Raw genomic sequence first — 19,482 nt, forward strand, 5'->3', positions numbered from 1 at the left:
ACTCATACATTAGATGATAGAAATCAGTAACATTCCCAACAAAACTCAAATAGATTGAAAAGGATTCATAATAGTCAGCCTAGGATTTATGACCCCATCTAATTTATGAAAACTACCATAGAATACAACATAAGCCATAAATAAAAGTAAAAAAGAGTGTAAGAAACTTACCCCAAGAAGAACCACTCAATACCTTCCACAAATCGCCCCAAAATCTCCTCTAGGTCTAAATTATGTGAATGGAAAAGAAATGGTTTGAATTGTGGAATTAAAAGGTTTCTGTTTAGCAACGTCCGCATCTGCGGAAGCCCTGTCCGAAGATGCGGGCTCGCCTCTGCGAACAAGGACTTGCATTTGCGAAGTCACTTGACACATTACACCTTCTCGTCTACAGGCCAAGTTCCGCATTGGCGGACGCGCAGAGGCGAACACACAGCCGCAGAAGTGGGACCTTAGAAACAAGAAAAATCTTGTTTTTCACCAAGTCCAATCCAAAATCTGACACTCATTCGAGACCTCCCAGATACAAACCAGATATGCACCCCCATGTAAAAAAACACGCTACCAACTCACCCATGCACTAGAAATTCCCAACGAAGGTCATTTTGACCCAGTCAACCCCCAAAACCTCAAAAATAAGTTTCCAACCAAGGACATAAAACGCTCCCCAGTGCCTCGAGAATCAAACCAATCACCCCACAGAGTTATAAATGACTCTCTGAACCTCATGGAATCTACAAAATTCCCAAAATGGTTCGTTTACCCAAAAGTCAACTATTGATCAATGGTTTTTCACTTTAAGTCTCTAATATCGTCAAAACAAATCCTGATCTCCTAGGGAACCACGCTATCCATCCACACGAGTCAAACACGCTCTAACATAGCTAGGGAAGGGTCAAGAGGGGTAAAAGGGTTAAAAACCCAAACGACCAAACGGGTTATTACAACAGTACCAATTAAACAATCATTCATCCTTGAATGGAGTCGGTAAAGAGCTGGGGATATCTCGCACACATATCGGCCTCGGTCTCCCATGTAGCCTTCTCAATTGGACGGTGCTTTTATTGCACCTTAATTGAAGCTATCTCTTTTGATATAAACTTCCTCACTTGCCTATCCCAGATTGCTGCCGACTCCTCTTCGAAGGATAAATTCTAATAGAAAAATATAATGATGGAAATGGGCACACCATGCATTCTGACGACCTCCCTAATATAGATTCTGGTCAACTTCTCCGTGTTGTAGGTAGTCTAAACTGGAATGAAGTGCGCGGACTTAGTCAACCTATCCACAATAAGCCAAATGGCATCAAACTTGCCCAAAGTCCTCAGTAGACCAACCACAAAATCCATCGCTATTCTCTCCCACCTCTATTCGGGAATGGGCATCATCTGAGTCACACCACCCGATCGCTGGTGCTGATAGTTAGCCTGTTGGCAATTCAAGCACTGAGATACAAACTCCACTATATCCCTCTTCATTCTACCCCACCAGTAATGTTGTCTTAAGTCACGATACATCTTTGTAGCACTCGAATGAATGGAGTATCTAGAAATGTGAGCCTCTCTAAAAAATAATTTAATCAAATCACCAACTCTAGGAACGTAGATGTGCCCCTTGATCCTCAAGACACCCTCATCATCAAGAATAGCCTCTTTGAATTCCCCACTTATCACCTTATCCCCAATGTTATACAACTTCACATCCTAAAATTGTTGGGCTTTAATCTGCTCCAAAAGAGACGACCTCTTCTCAACACAATCTAGAACCTTGTCAGGTTCCCAAATATCAAATCACACCATACTGTTTACCAAACACTGAACCTGCATGGCTAAAGGATGCTCTCCCACAATCAAACGCGCCAAGATATCCATACTCACTGCCTTTCGGCTCAACGCATCAACCATCATATTAGCTTTCCCTAGATGATATAGAATGGTCATGTCATAATCCTTGAGCAACTCCATCCACCTACGCTGCCTCGAATTAGATCCTTCTAACTGAACACATGTTGAAGACTACAATAATCCGTGAATACCTCACAATGGACCGCATTCAAGTAATGCCTCTAAATCTTCAGCGCAAACACTACTACTGTAAACTCTAAGTCATGAGTGGGGTAGTCCTTTTCGTGGACCTTCGACTGCCTCGAAGCATATGCGATCATCTTACCCTCTTGCATCACCACATAACCTAAACAGATACGAGATGCGCCACATTAAACAGTGAAGTCCTTACCCTCTACCGGTAAAGCCAAAATCGGAGCTGAAGTCAATAAGGCCTTGAGCTTTTAAAAGCTCTCCTCACATTCATCGGACCAATGAAAGGGCACATCCTTCTGAATCAAAACAGGTCAAATGAGAAGCAATAGATGCGAGCCCCTTTATAAATTGATGATAGTAACTCACTAAGCCCACAAAACTATGAATCTCGGTCACAGAAGTACGCCTAGCCCAATCACGAACTACCTCGATCTTCTTGGGTAAACCATAACCCCATCCTTAGACATAACATGTCCTAGAAAGGCTATGGAAATGAGCCAGAACTCACACTTGGAAAACTTGGCATATAGCTTCTTCTCCCTCAACAACCCTAGAACTATCCTCAAATGCTTCTTGTGCTGTTTATTACTCCAAGATGTCATCAATAAGAATAATCACGAATGAATCCAGGTAAGGCTTGAAGATCCCATTCATCAAATTCATAAACGCTCCGGGCGCATAAGTAAGCCCGAACGACATCACCAAGAACTCATAATGCCCATAACGGGTCCGGAAGGCTGTCTTTGGAATATCCTCTACTCGAAACTTCAATTGGTGATAGCCCAATCTCAAGTCAATCTTAGAAAAGACTGAAGCACCCTGAAGCTGATCAAACAAGTTATCAGTGCAGGGTATCAAATACTTGTTCCGAATGATAACCGTGTTCAATTGTCGATAATCGATACATATCCGCATAGAACCATCATTTTTCACGAACAACACAGGAGCACCTAAGGGGAAAACTAGGTCTAATGAATCCCTTACTCAACAAATCTTGCAATTGCTCCTTCAACTCTGTCGGAGCTATACGGTAAGGTGGAATAGAAATAGGCTGAGTGCCTGGCTATGAGTCGATGCAAAAGTCAATGTCATGATCAGGCGACATTATAGGAAAGCCTATGGGAAAAACCTCCGCAAACTCGCTAACTACCAGAACAGGTGCCATAGAAGGAGCATCTGAACTGGTATCCTAAATATGAGCTAAGTATGCCAAGCACCCCTTATCCACCAACTTCTTTGCGCGAAGGAATGATATGATCTTCTTAGGAGCATGACTAGGATTACCTTTCAACTCTAACCTCAGACTGCCTGACATAGCTAACATGACTATCTTGGCATGATAGGCTAGAATCGCATGGTAAAAAGATAACCAATTCATGCCCAAAATAGTATCAAACTCCACCATACTAAGGATCACCAAGTCTACCCATGTATTATAGCCTATGAAAGTAACTACACATGACAAATAAACTCTATCTACTACCACAGAATCTTCGATAGGAGTAGAAATAGGTAGGCACATATGAGAAGGTAGAACTCGGATCGAATAACACCAAAGCTACTCGATAACTAATGTAAATAGTACATGTAATGACAGCATTTGAAGCCTTCTCCTCTGGTCTCCTAGGGAAGGCATAACAATGAACTCGTCTGCCATTGGACTGTGTGCCTCCCCGGGCACCCTGCCCTGACTGAGCTCCCCCTCTCACAGACTATGAACCACCCCTATCAGGCTGATGACCATGTCACCCAGACTGGTACCCTCGTTTACAAGGTCATGACCTAATTCTGCCTGAAGATCCACCTCGTCTAATTGAAGGCGCCGGAGTCCTGGGGGTCTGAAACTAGGAACGCTGCTGGGTCCCACTCTGCTAGGTCTGGGACACTTTCTAGCAAAATGCCCAGCGTCATCGCAAGTATAATACGCTCTGGGCACCTGGGACTAAGCCACTAAAACTGAAGAACCAGAATATACGCCACGTTCGAAGGTCGAGAGTAGGAACTCGTGAAGTCTGCCCAATACTAAGTCTGCTCTACCCAGAGAGGCCACATAATGATATCTGAAATGAAAATTGAATGTGGCAGCAAGAGTAGGGCTGATGAACCTGGCCTGGCTGGCCCCCACCTGTCGAAGTAGAACCACTGAAACTAGCAGAACCACTGGAACTAGAAAACTGACGGACTCTCTTGTCACTGCCCCTTCCATGAGCTCGAATCCTAACAGACTAGATGTCAGTAGCATGACCCACTATCGAAAGAAATGAAGAACCAATTATTGCGTCCCCTATTCTCGTACGTTAAGTTGCATTGAAAGTTAGTCGACATAAGCTCAAAAACCAAGATTATCTGTTAGGTTCCGTATTTTTACACTAGAATGCATCGTAAGTAAATCAACATGAGCTTTGAGGATTAAGGTCATTTATAAGGGTGTAAATTATTTTCTCTAAAAAAAATCATCCTTTCCATTATGAAAAAGAATAGTACAAAAAAATTATTTTGTGCACTTGAGATTAAATAGTAAAAGGGTAGAATTTGATAAAATTTAATTTTTTCATCAATGTCTTAATCTTCATGAATTATTAGTATATGTCCTAGTTTTATAAAATACCTATTATTTATTAACAATATAATTATTTTTGGTGAAAAAAATTTGGTTAACTACGGAAATGATTTTGTTACAGTACCTTAAAGTACTAGATTGGATAAACATAAGGAATATATATTTATGTTCTGAAGGTTATATTTGTCACAATATTAGCCCTCCACCTCCTATACATGGTCTAGTAGGATTGTTGGCATTAAATGGTCCTCTATACGATGTTGGAAAAGAAGTGTAGAAGACTTTTCACCTTTGCAATTCATTTGAGGGGAAGAGAAACGTTAGCAGCAACTTTAACATTGGAAATTAATTTGAGAGAGCAAAACGTTAGTAGCAAATTTAGCTTTGAGGATTAATTTGAAGAGTAAAATGTTGCCAGCAACTATCATGAGCCAATAATGTCAAGCAACATTTTACTTCGGGAAAGTTCCTTTGAAGGTGCAAGGAAACGTTGCCAACCACTATCTCCAATTGGTAAAATCCATTTTAAGGAAGTTTTTCCGAGCTTTGAAGTCTAATCTTGAAGCTCTCGGCTAATTCTTTTCTTTGAGATTTGAAGTTGTCGTAATCACTCTTTTCTTGAAAGCCCGGGGAAGAGCGGACTGGTTCCATCTTGTTTAAGGTATGTAACTTGTTCCTAATTTGGTAGAGAAGGTCGTGAAGCTTGTTTTTAGTGTGTATCATATAGGACTCACAGAACGTCGATCGAAAATCGCATATAGCTTGTTGTATTTGCTAGACTGTTTTGGCCATGTTGTTCTTTGTCTTATTGAGATAATTTAATTATGTATGGATAGTGGTTGATGTTGTAGTTTTGTTAATGCTGATATACTTGATGTGTTTTGGAGGAGAAAGTGTATAAAGTACCGTATACGAAGCATATATTGGGCTGTTTGATGTATATCGTTGAATGTTGATGATTTGAGTCCAAAAGGACTTAAATGAGGTTGTTGTGGGCTGCTGGTTGAGTCGTAGAGATTAAAGAATAGGGGAAATGTTGTCCATTTCATTTTAGAATCGATTTATCATTTGATATACGAGATATACTAGCGTCGTCTAAGTTTATATATGCATTCCTTTGTTATAGGATTGACATACGAGTTACGACGGGTTTGTTGTTGGATCGTATTGATGACTTGACGTATGTAATGGATATCCCTTCATTCTTGGCATGATCCGTAGATAATAAGGGCTTATCGAATCGTAAACGAAGAGAACTATGGTTTAGAGCTATCATAGAGGTGTAACTCCTTAGTTCACTGTTACTAGAAGAGTCAGAAAGAGACCTATTTACATCTTCATATATTTCAGTTTACACTTGATATACAACATCATATATATATATATATATATATATATATATATATATATATATATATATATATATATATATCGAATCGTAAACGAAGAGAACTATGGTTTAGAGCTATCATAGAGGTGTAACTCCTTAGTTCTTGTTACTAGAAGAGTCGAAGAGACCTATTTACATCTTCATATATTTCGGTTACACTTGATATACAACATCATATATATATATATATATATATATATACGCACTCATTTTGTTTATCCTGGACACTTGGTCAGTGAGATAGATATGCCAGACTTACGGGTCAGTGAGACAATATTGCATGGCCTACGGGTCAGTGAGACAGATTTGCCTGGCTGATGGGTCAGTGAGACAGATTGCCTGGCCTTATGGTCAGTGAGAATTTCAATTACTTGACTACTTGGTCAGTAAGATATATATTATTATTATGTGGAATTTCATCTGAGTCATATCAAGTGAGATGTTCAGGGAATCCTTTGGCCTCCAGATTATTATTTTTTAGTTCAGTTTCAGTTTCTCCTATCCATTACCTTACATACTCAGAACATTGTTTCGTACTGATGTCCCTTCGACGGTACAAATAGATAGATTAACCGACCTCCCCAGTAGACAGGACCTGATGTCAGCTGATTAGTGAGCTCTCTTTGTTTCGGAGTTGCCAGATCTTTTGCGGTCTTACTTTTGTGATTACAAACTTGATGGGTAGGTCGCGGCCCAGTCCTGATGCTGATACAGTTATGTTTTCTCTAGAGGCTTGTATACGAGTCCATTATATATTAAGGCAGTGTGATAGCATTATCGGCCTTGTATATCTCTATTTTGGTACTGTTGGTTTTGTACGATCATATCAGCCTCATCGGTTTGCTCAGTTGTATATATATGTTTTGGGTGTGTGTGTACCCAATTCAGATGAGATAGCTAGTGTTTATGTATATCCAGGTTGTGGCCTTGTCTGCTTGTTGGTATTGTAGAGGGTTATTCCTCCAGAGTTACAGATTCAGAGTGATTCGCTCGGGCCGATTGTGGCACCGGGTGTCCGCCACACCTCTCCACATATGGGGCGTGACAAACTTGGTATCAGAGCACGTCTATCCTAGGGAGTCTACAAGTCGTGTCTAGTAGAGTCTTGTTTATAAATGTGTTGTGCACCACATTAAATAAATAGGAAGCTACAGGGCATTTAGGAGTTGGGTACTCATATTTCAGATCTAAATCGTCTTTGTTGAGCCGAGTCATAGTAGATTTGAGTTAAACTTACCCTTTTGTGTTTGCATACAACGATGCCGGTGACTAGAAAAACCGTACCTAGCCGGAGAGTTGATCAGGCAGCTGGTGAGGGTACCAATAGGGCACACTCGGTAGATGGAGGCCCCTTTATAGCCTGCAACAGCTCCCTCACCACCTGAAGGGCTTCCGAGGGAGGCAGCACCCCCAGTACCCCCTCCTGCACTGATGGATCAGGATCTTAGGAGTGGAATATAGTTATTGACTCAGCTTGTGGATACTCAGAGGCAGCCGAGAGAACCGGCTACTGCAGGGCCTACTGAGGGGCTCGGTAGTTTGAGGGTTCATAAGTTCCTAGCACTTGATCCCCCAGAGCACACAGGGGTTAGGCGGGACGAGGACCCGCTGAACTTCGTTCATCAGTTTCACCATATTTTAAGGTTGATGCATGCTACTAAGACTGAGGTGGCAGAGTTAGCGGCTTTTAGGCTTCGTGATATATCTGTCTTATGGTACGAGGGGTGGAAGCATGCCAGAGGGCTTGAGGCACCTTTAGTGGTCTGAGTTTTCAGAAGCCTTTCTTGACCACTACTTATCATTGGAGATATGAGAGGCTAGGGTTAATCAGTTCTTGACTGTTCAGCAGGGTGGTTCTAGTGTTCATGATTATTGCCTCCGATTTGATTCCCTAGCCAGATATGATCCATCTTTCTTTCACTTATCGAGGGGCAGGATTCATAGATTTATAGCGGGGTTGTACCCCGATGATGCTGAGGCTTGTACCACTATGGCAGTGAATGATAATATGGACCTTGCTCGTATTTAGGCATTCGTGCAGAACTGCAAGGATTGTAGATGTCAGCAGTGGGTGACTGAGAGGGATAGTTCCGCTGGTCAGCAGGGTGAAAGTCGAGAGAGTTTCAGACCCCAATATCAGGGTAGGCCATTTAGGCCACCAGCACCTCAATTTCAGTAGTACAGATCAGGGTATTACTTTCCGTCTGGGACAGGTAAGAGTTCCCGTGTATCAGGGTCACAGTAGCAAAGGGGTCTAGGGTAGACTAGATCATTACCACAACAGTGTGGTAATTATGGTAGAGCACACTTTGGGCGATGTCAGCATGGGTTGCGGGCTTGTTATACTTGTGGCGGCCCAGATCATTTCATAAGGGACTGTCCACATGGGAGACCTAGTTGTATGGTACAGCCAACAAGTTTTGTAACAGGGTCGTCAGCATCAGTGCATCCTTCGAGATGCGAGTCTCAGTCTTCAATAGGTAGATGTAAAGGTAGATATGGAGCTTTTAGTGGAGGTGGTCCTTAGAATCGCATCAATGCCTTGGCAGATCGTCAGGACTTAGAGTCCTCACCATATATTGTGACAGGTACATTGATAGTTTTTTCATATAATGTTTACGCATTGCTAGATCCGGGGTCCAATTTGTCATATGTCACTTCATTTATTGTGGTAAAGCTTGGTTTAGTGTCAGAGTTATTGAGTGGGCCATTTTCTGTGTCTACACCTATTGGTGAACCTGTTATTGCTAGAAAGATTTATCGTGGTTGTTCAGTAGTTGCTTGTAGTCATCAACCCTAGAAGATCTTGTAGAGTTACAGATGGTCGATTTCGACATTATTATGGGTATGGATTGATTAGCTTCTATTTATTGTAACCTTAGGTGTTGAACTAAGATTGTTACGTTCCACTTTCCAGGGGAACCGATTCTAGAGTGGAACAGTAATACGGCTTCGCTGAGAGGTAGGTTTATTTCCTATCTCAAGGCAAGAAAGATGATTTCAAAGGGTTGTGTCTATCATATAGTTCAAGTTCAGAATGACGAAGTAGAACTGCTGACTCTTCAATCTGTTCCTGTAGTTAATGAGTTCCCAGATGTATTTGTAGATGAGCTTCCAGGCTTTCCACCAGAGCGAGATATTGACTTTCTTTGTAGATTTGATGCCGGATACGCAACTGATATTTATCCCTCCTTATAGGATGGCTCTTGCAGAGTTGAAGGAACAATTGAAGCATCTACTGGAGAAAGTCTTTATCAGACCTAGTACGTCATTATGGGGAGCCCCAGTGTTGTTTGTGAGAAAGAAATATGGTTCATTGCGGATGTGTATCGACTAGAGAAAGCTGAATAAGGTGATGATTAAGAACAAGTATCCACTTCCAAGGATAGATGAATTATTTGATCAGTTTCAAGGTACTAGATATTTCTCGAAGATAGACTTGAGGTCAAGTTATCATCAGGTCAGGGTCAGAGAGAAAGATATTCCAAAGACGACAACTACGTCCATATATGGCCATTTTGAATTTCTTGTTATGTCCTTTGGGTTGACTAATGGACCAAAAGTGTTCATGGATTTGATTAATAGAACATTAAGACCTTTCTTAGACTTGTTTGTGATTGTGTTTATAGATGACATTTTGGTCTATTCTCTATCAGAAGCTGAGCATGCAGATCATTTGTGTACGGTAGTCAGAGTTCTTCAGGATCGGAAGCTATATGCGAAATTCTCCAAATGTGAGTTCTGACTAAACTCTGTGGCTTTTCTAGGGCTATTAGATGAGGTCATCAAATTTGATACTCAGAAGATAGAGGCCGTGAAGACTTAGCCTAAACCCACTATGCCTATAGAGGTTCATAGTTTTCTAGGTTTAGCAGGGTATTATAGAAGATTTGTAGAGGGCTTCTCTACTCTTTTAGCCCCACTGATGAAGCTGACTTAGAAAGCAGCCAAGTTCCAGTGGACAGGAGCTTGCGAGCAGAGTTTTCAGGAACTAAAGGATAGGTTGACTGCAGCGCCAGTTCTGACACTTCCAGACGGGTCCAAGGGTTATCTTTGTCTATTATGACACTTCAGGCATCAGATTGGGTTGTGTATTGATTTAGCATGGTAAGGTGATTGCTTATGCTTCTAGATAGACCTGGAAGCAGGAGAAGAGCCACCCGACCCACGACCTGGAGTTAGCAACCGTGATTCATGAACTTAAGATCTGGAGACATTACTTATATGGCGTTTGTAGACACGTAATTTTGACCCTCCCGGGGTGCTTTACCTTGTAGCGTCTAAATATTTCTTTCAATTTTACTTTTTTTTTGAAGTGTCGATTTTACTTTAGGTTATCTATAGTTTTAGTAGCTTATTTGCGAGAATTAATTTATTTATTTTTTACTATTTTTAGAGTACAAGGTTTGTGTTTCAAAGAAAGAAAACTACAAAAATAGGTTTCTTTTAATCTAGACATGTTTAGATAATTACTTCTTTTTTGAGGAGATTTTTCCTTAGTCTACAAGTTTTGGTTTAAAAGTAGTTGATTAATATATTTATCTTGGTATTTTAATATATCCTTTTAATAGAAAAGAAACATAAAAAATGAACCAATGATAGCCCGCCACATGGCAAATTTCATCTCTACCCATATCCATGGCATATTCCATTTTAGGAATAAGAATATCCTAGTATTAGAAGGACTTTCTAGGAAATTTATCAAAATTAAACACATTATAAAAAGGAAGCTAGACCTAATTTCCTAACCTAGATAAGAGAACACATCTAGCTACTAACACCATGAGCAGCCACACTCCATTTTTTCAAATCTCACAAACACTTCTAAATTGATTTTCCTCTTTCAATTTTGCTCACCAAAAACACACACACACAAATTAGAGGAGGGGACACACCATATTAAGCCAGCTTTATTTTTCTACAAGAAAAACATTTATTGAAACATGAAACCATACATATAGGAATTAGGCACGGTACTAACTTCAGAAAATAAACGCACACACAAAAGAGAGATACGGACAGACCCCAAAAAACATAAAAATCATCATCTTCTCCATTTCTTCACAGGAAAACACCCCGTCACCACCCCAAAACCGCTATCACCACCATCTTCTCCGTCTATCACCTTCATCTCTTTCATAAACCAGCGACTAAACACCACCGTCACCACCTTCATTTTTCTATTCGAAACCAACATTCAAACACCTTTGCTCCAAACACTATCAGTCCCTCTCCAAAAATCCAAAAAAGAAATCATGAACCATCGTTGTAACAACCCAAAACAGTCGTGAAAACCAACCCAAAACCGTCAACCCTTCGGCTTTGTTTTTCGTTAGATTTTTCGGTTAGAATTTTTGGGGTTGTGTTAAGGTCTATTCGGTGTCGGATTCAACTGAGATTCGGGGTTCAGTTTGATAAGGTTTGAGTTTTCTGTCGAGTGTCGTTGAGGTTTAGTTCGAGGTGCTCCGGTCCAGTATTGTTTCAGCCCAAATTGGCATATTCAAAGTTGATTCAATTTGAGGTCCATTTCTGATTCCTTCACTTTGATATTATCATTTTTGTGTATTTGCTTGAGTGGATTTGTGTGGTCTATCAGATGAATGTGTTTTGTTGGTGCTAATTTCATGAGAACATGCATTTTGTTTTTTATCTTATTCCGCTTCTACCTAGGTGAATTGGTTTTAGAATTAATGCACTATTGTAATCAAAATTCAAGTGGGTACTTAAACATTAGGATGGTTTTAATTTGAGAACGAATGAAGATTAAGTTGGATTTGGGTCATTGGGAAGGGTTGACCATTTAAAATTAAATTTTGGAATTCGTACGACATCTTATTTGTTCTTTGATACGTGTTATACGCGATTTAAAGCTTAGGCAAAATTGGATGTAACGACCCGTTTGGTCGTTATAGTTTTTCCGGCACTTTCTCCCCTTTCCGAGCTTGGTTAACTCATTTTTGACTCGAGGAGACCGTTGACATGCTTCCCGAGGGGTCTAGACTGTCTTCGAGCAACTTTTTTTGAAACTTGGGCTTTAAGCGAAAAAGAGTTGACTCAAAGTTGAATTTTGTGTAAACGGACTTTTTCGGGAATCCGTCAATTTTGAGAGGTCCGGATGGTCGTTTAGAATTTGTGTGTATATCTGGTTCGGTTCCCAATGCCCTCGGATGCATTTTGGGACTTGGGTTGGAAAGTTGGTAATGAGGTATCAGGGGTTGACTAAGTCAACGAGACCTCCGTTGGAAATTTTGTGGCCACGATTGCATTCGTAGCGGGTTTTTATGTAGCTCTGTGTATGTGGTTTGGGAGCAGATAGCCTCGGGAGTAGTTCGGGATTTTGGTTGAGACTTAGAGAATTATTTGGAAATCTGGTACTTGGTGTCCGCCCGTGCGGCACCATTGTTGCGGTGGGATGGCCGCCGGGGCGGCCAAATGTAAATTGCTTGGACCACCCCGACGGTCTGGGAAGGCGCTGGGGCGGTGGCGCCGTGGTGCCAAGAAGGCCACGTCACAAACTCCGAACCAAAAAGGTACAATCAAAACCACACAAGGGTGGTAAAGACAAAATAAAAAGCAAGAGGTTAACCACAATGTTACCTAATCGATGGTATCAGGTTAGCAGTCGCCAAGGAAAGGAGCAGGCTCATCAAACCAGATCGAGACGCATGCGGAGCAAATGTGGAACTTTTTCTTACGCAGCCGGTCGAGATAGGGTGCCCATGAGAGTCAAGCTCTCTAGGAATTGGAAGATTGCTCCACCTCGTGCTCAGTCGTACAAATTTAATTTTGGTTGCTTGCATTATTTGCTTTCTTTTCAAAATTCCTGCTACCAGTCGGGCACACACCGAAAAAACACAAAGGCATTCCGGCATAGGGGATACTCCTTTTCCTCCGATTGAGTCGAACTAAGTGATTGATTCCCAAGACCAGGGATATGTAGGCGGACTCAATACCAGAGAGTCAGTCACACTCTAACAAACCACTCCGGGCTTCTCAGTTTTGACACCGAAGGCTCGGGATTTGTTTAAAAATTGCATTTATATGTCTAATTGAGTTGAACTACAAATGTCCTAAGTTCTCATATAGCCTGAGATATGTAGGAAACCTAGAGCCAGGGTCCGGCCATAAAATTGACATTTGCACAGAAAAGAGAAGTATTTTGAAATTTGGTCGGCCATAATCAGGTTTGCTAAATTTTGATGATCAGGGAAAGGCTTGCCATCCCCAAATAGCGAAGGGACAGTTGTTGACACCTAATTTTGGCCCTCCGATAAACTTTATTTAATTATTCAGAGTTCTTGAATCTCAAACGGAGTGAAATATGTATTTTAAAAATCAAAATTATTTTGCTAACATTTTGCCATTTCATTTGGAAAAATTGTTTCAACTATATATTGTGGGTCATTTTAAATATTTTTGCATATTTCCCATAAATATTAAAAGCATTTGTCAAAATTAATTCAAAATAGTTTTGAAAATTATTTAACTAATTTTTTAAATTATTAATAACAAATTGACAAGTATTTTACTCCGTTAATTCAAGAATATTGATTAACTAAATAAATAATCAATTGCGTCTCAATTTTATTATTTATGTGGTTATAATTACATTTATTTCCGTAATTGGTTGCAATGGAATTTTTTATTAATTGCAGGATTTAATTGTGGCTATAATAACCAATTGTTTGCTATGTGCTAATTAAGGTTATAGTTGCAATAACTAATTCATCCTTTGCATTGGTCATTTTGTAAAAATGGTTAGCTAGTTAAAATGTGGCTATAATTGAAGTAGTTGATTAATTGTCATCTTTTTAAAAACGGTTATTTGTTAAATTAAGTAATTGCACGTTTTCCCTTGCATATATACATATATAGACGAATATACATGTATATACACATATATACCTGTATACACGTGTAATATAGGTGGGCCCTTTTCCCTTCAAAATTTGGCCGAGCACAACCTAATTGGATCGAGACCTGACCTAACGACCCCCTTAAGTATCAGATCATCCCAAACTGACTTTGAAGTTCTCGTTTCGTCAAGCTAAGGGTTTTCCTTGCAAAACCTAGCCGCCAAGAGGTGGTTTTCTGTCTCCTCACGTCACCTAGCTGAAAATAAGATTGCACATCGTCATGATCTCAAACTAGTTTTACAAAGTTTTATGTTACAACAACTTGGCTGAAAAATAAGATTGCACATGGTTAGTCATTTTAACTTCAGGTATGTATTCCTTCCTTTGAAATTAATTGTACATTTAGATCATGAAACAGCTTGAAAACCTGTTATACCTACCCCAGCAACTTAGCCATCATTAAAAGAGCCTTGAGAAGAGAGAAAAAGAGTCATAATGACCTCTCTTGAAAACTGAGGCAAATCAAATCAATTCTCTTCCCAAAAAGACTCTCCCACCTATATTCACACCACCTACCCTATCCCCTCACCTTTACTTAAACCATCCATAATCCACAAGATCCTCCTCCCTCCTTCTCCGATAACCCTAAGTTTGCTACTCATTCTCATGACACAACCAACCCTGAATTCACACTTCATCTCACTGTCATCAACCATTCATTCCCTCATAAATGAATCTACTTATCTGAAAAGAAAAAGGGGACAGAAAAATGGTTAGGGCATATGGAAAGGGGGAAATTTCAAAATATCCCAAAGAAAGGGCAAATACGAAAGGAATCAGTGTCACAACAACTCTTAAAAAATTGAGTTGCTCGACGTTACAAGTTCAATCATAGCTAATGTAGGAGGTCTATTGGGAAAACAAGTAAAGGATATATAATGGTTCGTAAATAAAAAAGGAAGGAGAAAATAGAGAATAACCCTCCACTATCTGGAAAAGAAAAGCAGCTCGAATTTTTGTCCTCGTGGGCAAAACTGGTGGAAAAAGCTGGTGGATCTTCTTGGGGGTAAAAGGTGGATAAAGATGATGGTTCTTGAAGAAGCTAGCCAACAAAGATATATACCTCCCTTCCTCTTAAAAGAGACTACTATTAGCTCACTTTAGGACTCATTAGTTATTAGCCTCAGAATGTAAAATCCATCATTGTCATAGTCCCTAGCAAAGTGACCAAACTTGTTAAAGTGTTTCCTCAAAACAATGTATCCCAGTTTGTCTAAGTTCTAAGTTTCACAAATTGATTTGTTTGTGCAGTTGCAACCAAGGGACTAGAATTGCAGTTAACTTAGTGTAATAAAAAAACAGTTGCTTATCTTACGAAATTATGCCTTTTTTTGTATGTGACTTGAATATCTTTACTATAGACTTTCTTGAGTGACTGATTTTGGCTGTATGACAGCTCTTGTGGCCATGAATTCAACATATGAATAAAATTTACTGGCCAACATTTGAGTTAACTTTTTAATGATGCCAAAAGAGGGGAGATTAATTAACTATGTGTAACTGTGCTTACTTTCTTTTTGACTCATGATAACCTGGTTTACCTTGAGAAAACTAGTTAGAACAGTTGCTTAAAAGATAAGTTAGGATAGGTGTTTGTCATCATCAAAAAGGGGGAATTTGTTGGCATATAGCTATGTGTGAAGTTCTGATGATTGAAAAAGTGAACCTACAATATAAAGAAAACCAGGTCTAGGAACATATGATAATTGACAAAGCAATTGAACAAAGCTAGACAACTAGTTGAGGTAAACCAACGGTTCCAAACAATGTAAAAGACCTAAAAAAGCATACATCACAGGATGGATAGAACATGTCCATACACATGTTCCATTTCTTAAAGGCTACAGAAAAGACCATACACATGAACAAAGATTGCAAACATGTGTGCCAAGGCAAGACAAGCGCAATGGTGAAAGCACAGGATAAATGAACTGGTCAAAATACATGTTCGTTACAGAGATAGATGCAGACAAGTACCATAGCAAAGGAGATAAAGATGACTCGGTCCCAGAGTAGTTCATTGAAGAATAGAGCAAGCATGTAAACATGTTTTATTACAAAGGAGTCTTCAGGTGCAGTAGGTGAATGAATCAGACGAGAAGAAATCATGAGGAGAATGGTAAAAATGACTTAGAAGTATTTTGTTCAAATAAAGAGAGTTACAAACAAAGCACATGAATCGAGTCTGTAAACATGTTCCAACATAAGGAAAGGACATGATCAGAGTCACAAAGCTGATACAGGGTTGAATACATGATTTATTCAAGCAAGGAATAAATCTGAATGTAGAAGAAGACAAACAAGAGCAACACATGATTGATGAAACAATATCTATCAATATGTTCCATCATCCAGTACAAAAGCATGCTCAAGATAAAGTCAAAGGAATGAACAAGAAGGGGATAATGAAACAGGTTTATAAACATGTTCCATCTCATACAGTGTAGAGATTAAAAGTCAGGCAAACCAACTGGATGAAACAGGTTCATGAACATGTTCCAGCGCAAGTCCTACAACGACTAGGATTTATAGATTTATTGTAAAGACTTGGCAGTAAAGTATGCAAATTTCCTTGTCATATTTGTTAGGATTAATAAGACTTCTACAAGGACAAGAAGCGGACTCAATAAGGTAGGAATCCAAATACAACACAAACCCTAATATCTCATGGGCCTCCTCGAAGAGGATTTTGTGTTTGCCGACCTGCTATGCACTCAGTGTTATAAATATCAAAGTTTTACCAAGAAGAAGTTTTGTGCACCCACAAAGAGAGAATTCAAAATATTGAGCGATTCAAAGACATATCAATAATATTCAAGAATCCATGTGTGCATCCCTAATATGAGAAGAAGATTGAACAAGCTGTAGAATAGAGTTTATATTTCTAGTTCTTGAGTCTATAAACTTGTGTTAGGTTGGGCTATCGAGTTGTACTTTATCCGCTTTCGTAGAAGCAAATAATTAGTACAAAACATTGTTGAGTAACCTTCAAGTTGGGATAACTTGGAGTGGGTTTAACAGTCTGGGAGATTGTTAAAATAGGTATTAGAGTTAGTTTCTAGGTTACAGTGATTGTAACTTGAATTTGCAGAGGCTCATCATTGTAGTGGAGTTTTGTAGAAAATCCTACAGAGTGTAGGTCGTGGTTTTTATCACCTTTGCAAGCTGGGTGATTTCCATGTAAAAATTATTGTGTTCTTTACTTACATGCTATTTATATTCTAACAAGATGCCCGCATAGAAAGGTAGGATAACGTGTTCCATCTTATAAGTGAAAATTGGATATTGCATAGGGTAGGAAGTAGGTCGTGCAACCCAGAAATAGGTTATGAAAAAGGATTTATTCTAAATACGTGAGGGAATACATGAATTTATTAGAACCGTACATTCATTTCTTTAATACTTGATATTGTTGGCATTAGATACTTCATATGTTGCATTCATTTTTTTACTTATAAACTTGATGGATGAGTTGTGAAAAGGAGATACGAGATGGTGTGAAAGGCTGGAAAGGAGGCAAGAGAGATGTTCTCACAAGTCCGATGAGAAATGGTTCCAGACGGAGTGTTTTGAATGGTAAAGAGCCTAATAGGCTAAGTACAGGTAATAAAATCCGTATTGGGGCTTATCTTCTATGGGATTATTTCTTATCACATTCATTATATATTCATGATTTCATGTGGAATCTCATCCATCTTACACTTGCATATAGTTTACTCGGGTTGCATGCCTGCAATAGATCAGTTTGGTATGTTCTCACAGTTCGACGATACAGTAAGTGGTCGGGCGGTATAGTGAGGTTCTCACAGTTCAGCGATACAGTAAGTGGTCAAAGTCTGAAGGCAAAGGACCATGGGCTATACATCGGCAGGTATATGGAACTCGCGAGTCCCCCATGAATCATCACTAGACTAAATGACCGCTAGCATGTGTGTACTAGGTTTGAAATTGGACAATGCATTGCATTCACACATTAATATATCCATTTTCTTTTATCTTCCTTATATGATGCATGCTTACTTGCCTTAGTCTGAAATATGATTTAATGGGCATAAGGGTCAATCTAAGGTAAACTGATGTGATGTGTATTTAACTTCAATCTTTATATTATGTATATTTGTCTTCCTTCATTGTCGACCTTTGATACCTACGAGTACTAGTGGTTGTACTCATTTACACTTGTTGTACGTTATTTGTGTGTAGATGCCGCTTTATGTTCTAGTTCCAAGCCACATGGCTGATTTATGAGGTGGCCTATTAGAGTTTCTAGGTTGACCCAACAGACCTATCAGTAACCCTGGACCTCCCTCTATCTTATTTCCTGTTATTTGTTTTCTTTCAAAGACATTTCAGACTTGTAATAAATATTTAGATGCTCTTGTACAAGTTTAGAGCAGGTTTTGGAGTTGTAATTACTTAAGTACTAGGTAATTTACCCGCGCTTCGCGGTCATGAATGACCTCATTAAGCTTAAGAATGATCCTTCGTTAATAAAGATTAAGAAACATAACTAAGGCCGCTTTTGTTTTAAGTAAAGATATATAAAACACTATTTTTAACATGAAAGAGGAGATCTAACATTGTTAAAAATCTCAATGAGCCATAATGAATGATTTCAAATGTCATAGTTACTGATCGATTTTATCTTCTAACGCGTGCTTTATTGTTGTAACATATGTTCCTTGCATCATTTTTTCTTAATTTTGTGTACCCAATAAGTATTGAATATTTAATTTCACGGCATACTCTATACTTTATGTCAATGATTAAAGATATGTGGACATCAAAGATTTATCAAGCATGGAGGCAAGGACTTCTACGCCTCTAAGCCAACTATATTGTCCTCCTTGTAAAGGCTAATCGATAAGTGAATAGTTCATGTATAAACCTTCAAACTATAACGGCCCGTTTGGTCGTTTAGGTCTTTTGACCCTTTCACCCCTATTGACCCTCCCCCTATCTCCATTAGAGCATGTTTGACTCGTAGGGATGGGTAGCACAATTCCTTAGGCGATCGTAATTGGTTTTAAGGGAATTAGAGCCTTAAAGTGAAGAATGTTTGACCAATAGTTGACTTTTGGGTAAACGGATCTTTTTTAGAATTTTGTCAGTTCTGTGAGGTCTGAAAATTCATTTATGACCTAGTGGGGTGATTCTTCGATTCCCAAGGCACTCGGGAGTTTTTTAAGTCTTTGGTTGGAAACTTGTCTTTTGGGTTTTGGGGGTTGATCGGGCCAAAATGACCTCTGTTGAGAATTATGAGGCCACAGTTCAGTTCGTAGCATGTTTTTACTTATGTCTACATGTTTGGCTTGTATCCGGAGGTCTGAAATGGATGTCGGGATCTTTGGTTGAACTTGGTGAAACCCGATTTTTTTGATTTTTGATGTGTCGCATCCGTAACTGCTTGGTTGAGTCTGCGAGCCAGCCTAGGCAAGGCCTAGTCCGCAGATGCGTACCTCAGGTGAGTTGGGCATTTCCTGCACCTGTGAGGTTTCTTCCGCAGGCGCGTTATCGCGCATGTGAACAACCTCTGCATCGGTGGAGATCTTTGTGTCATTAATGTGTTCCACC

At 39.5% G+C, this 19,482-nt stretch overlaps 1 protein-coding gene across 1 annotated transcript; it reads right to left on the minus strand.

Annotated features, from left to right (window-relative positions):
- Nucleotides 1–1,370: 1,370 nt before the first annotated feature.
- LOC132032163 (uncharacterized) lies at nucleotides 1,371–3,699 on the minus strand. The gene is made up of 6 exons (XM_059421938.1): nucleotides 3,628–3,699; nucleotides 2,745–2,867; nucleotides 2,551–2,620; nucleotides 2,096–2,193; nucleotides 1,812–2,000; nucleotides 1,371–1,706 (listed from the first exon to the last, which is right to left on the minus strand). The coding sequence occupies exons 1-6, from the start codon at nucleotides 3,697–3,699 to the stop codon at nucleotides 1,371–1,373; spliced, it is 888 nt and encodes a 295-aa protein (XP_059277921.1).
- Between the last annotated feature and the right edge of the window lie 15,783 nt (nucleotides 3,700–19,482).

The sequence above is a fragment of the Lycium ferocissimum genome, chromosome 9, assembly GCF_029784015.1.
Source record: "Lycium ferocissimum isolate CSIRO_LF1 chromosome 9, AGI_CSIRO_Lferr_CH_V1, whole genome shotgun sequence".
In the NCBI taxonomy this organism is placed as follows: Eukaryota; Viridiplantae; Streptophyta; class Magnoliopsida; order Solanales; family Solanaceae; genus Lycium; species Lycium ferocissimum.

What these genes read in the sequence shown, in the direction of transcription:
- LOC132032163 (XM_059421938.1), bottom strand. Translation starts at nt 3,699, where the DNA reads ATGGCAGACGAGTTCATTGTTATGCCTTCCCTAGGAGACCAGAGGAGA. An exon ending in ATGGGCATTATGAGTTCTTG is followed by an intron (nt 2,621 to 2,744) that starts GTGATGTCGTTC and finishes AGTAATAAACAG; the next exon opens with CACAAGAAGCATTTGAGGAT. An exon ending in CCATGCAGGTTCAGTGTTTG is followed by an intron (nt 1,707 to 1,811) that starts GTAAACAGTATG and finishes CAACAATTTTAG; the next exon opens with GATGTGAAGTTGTATAACAT.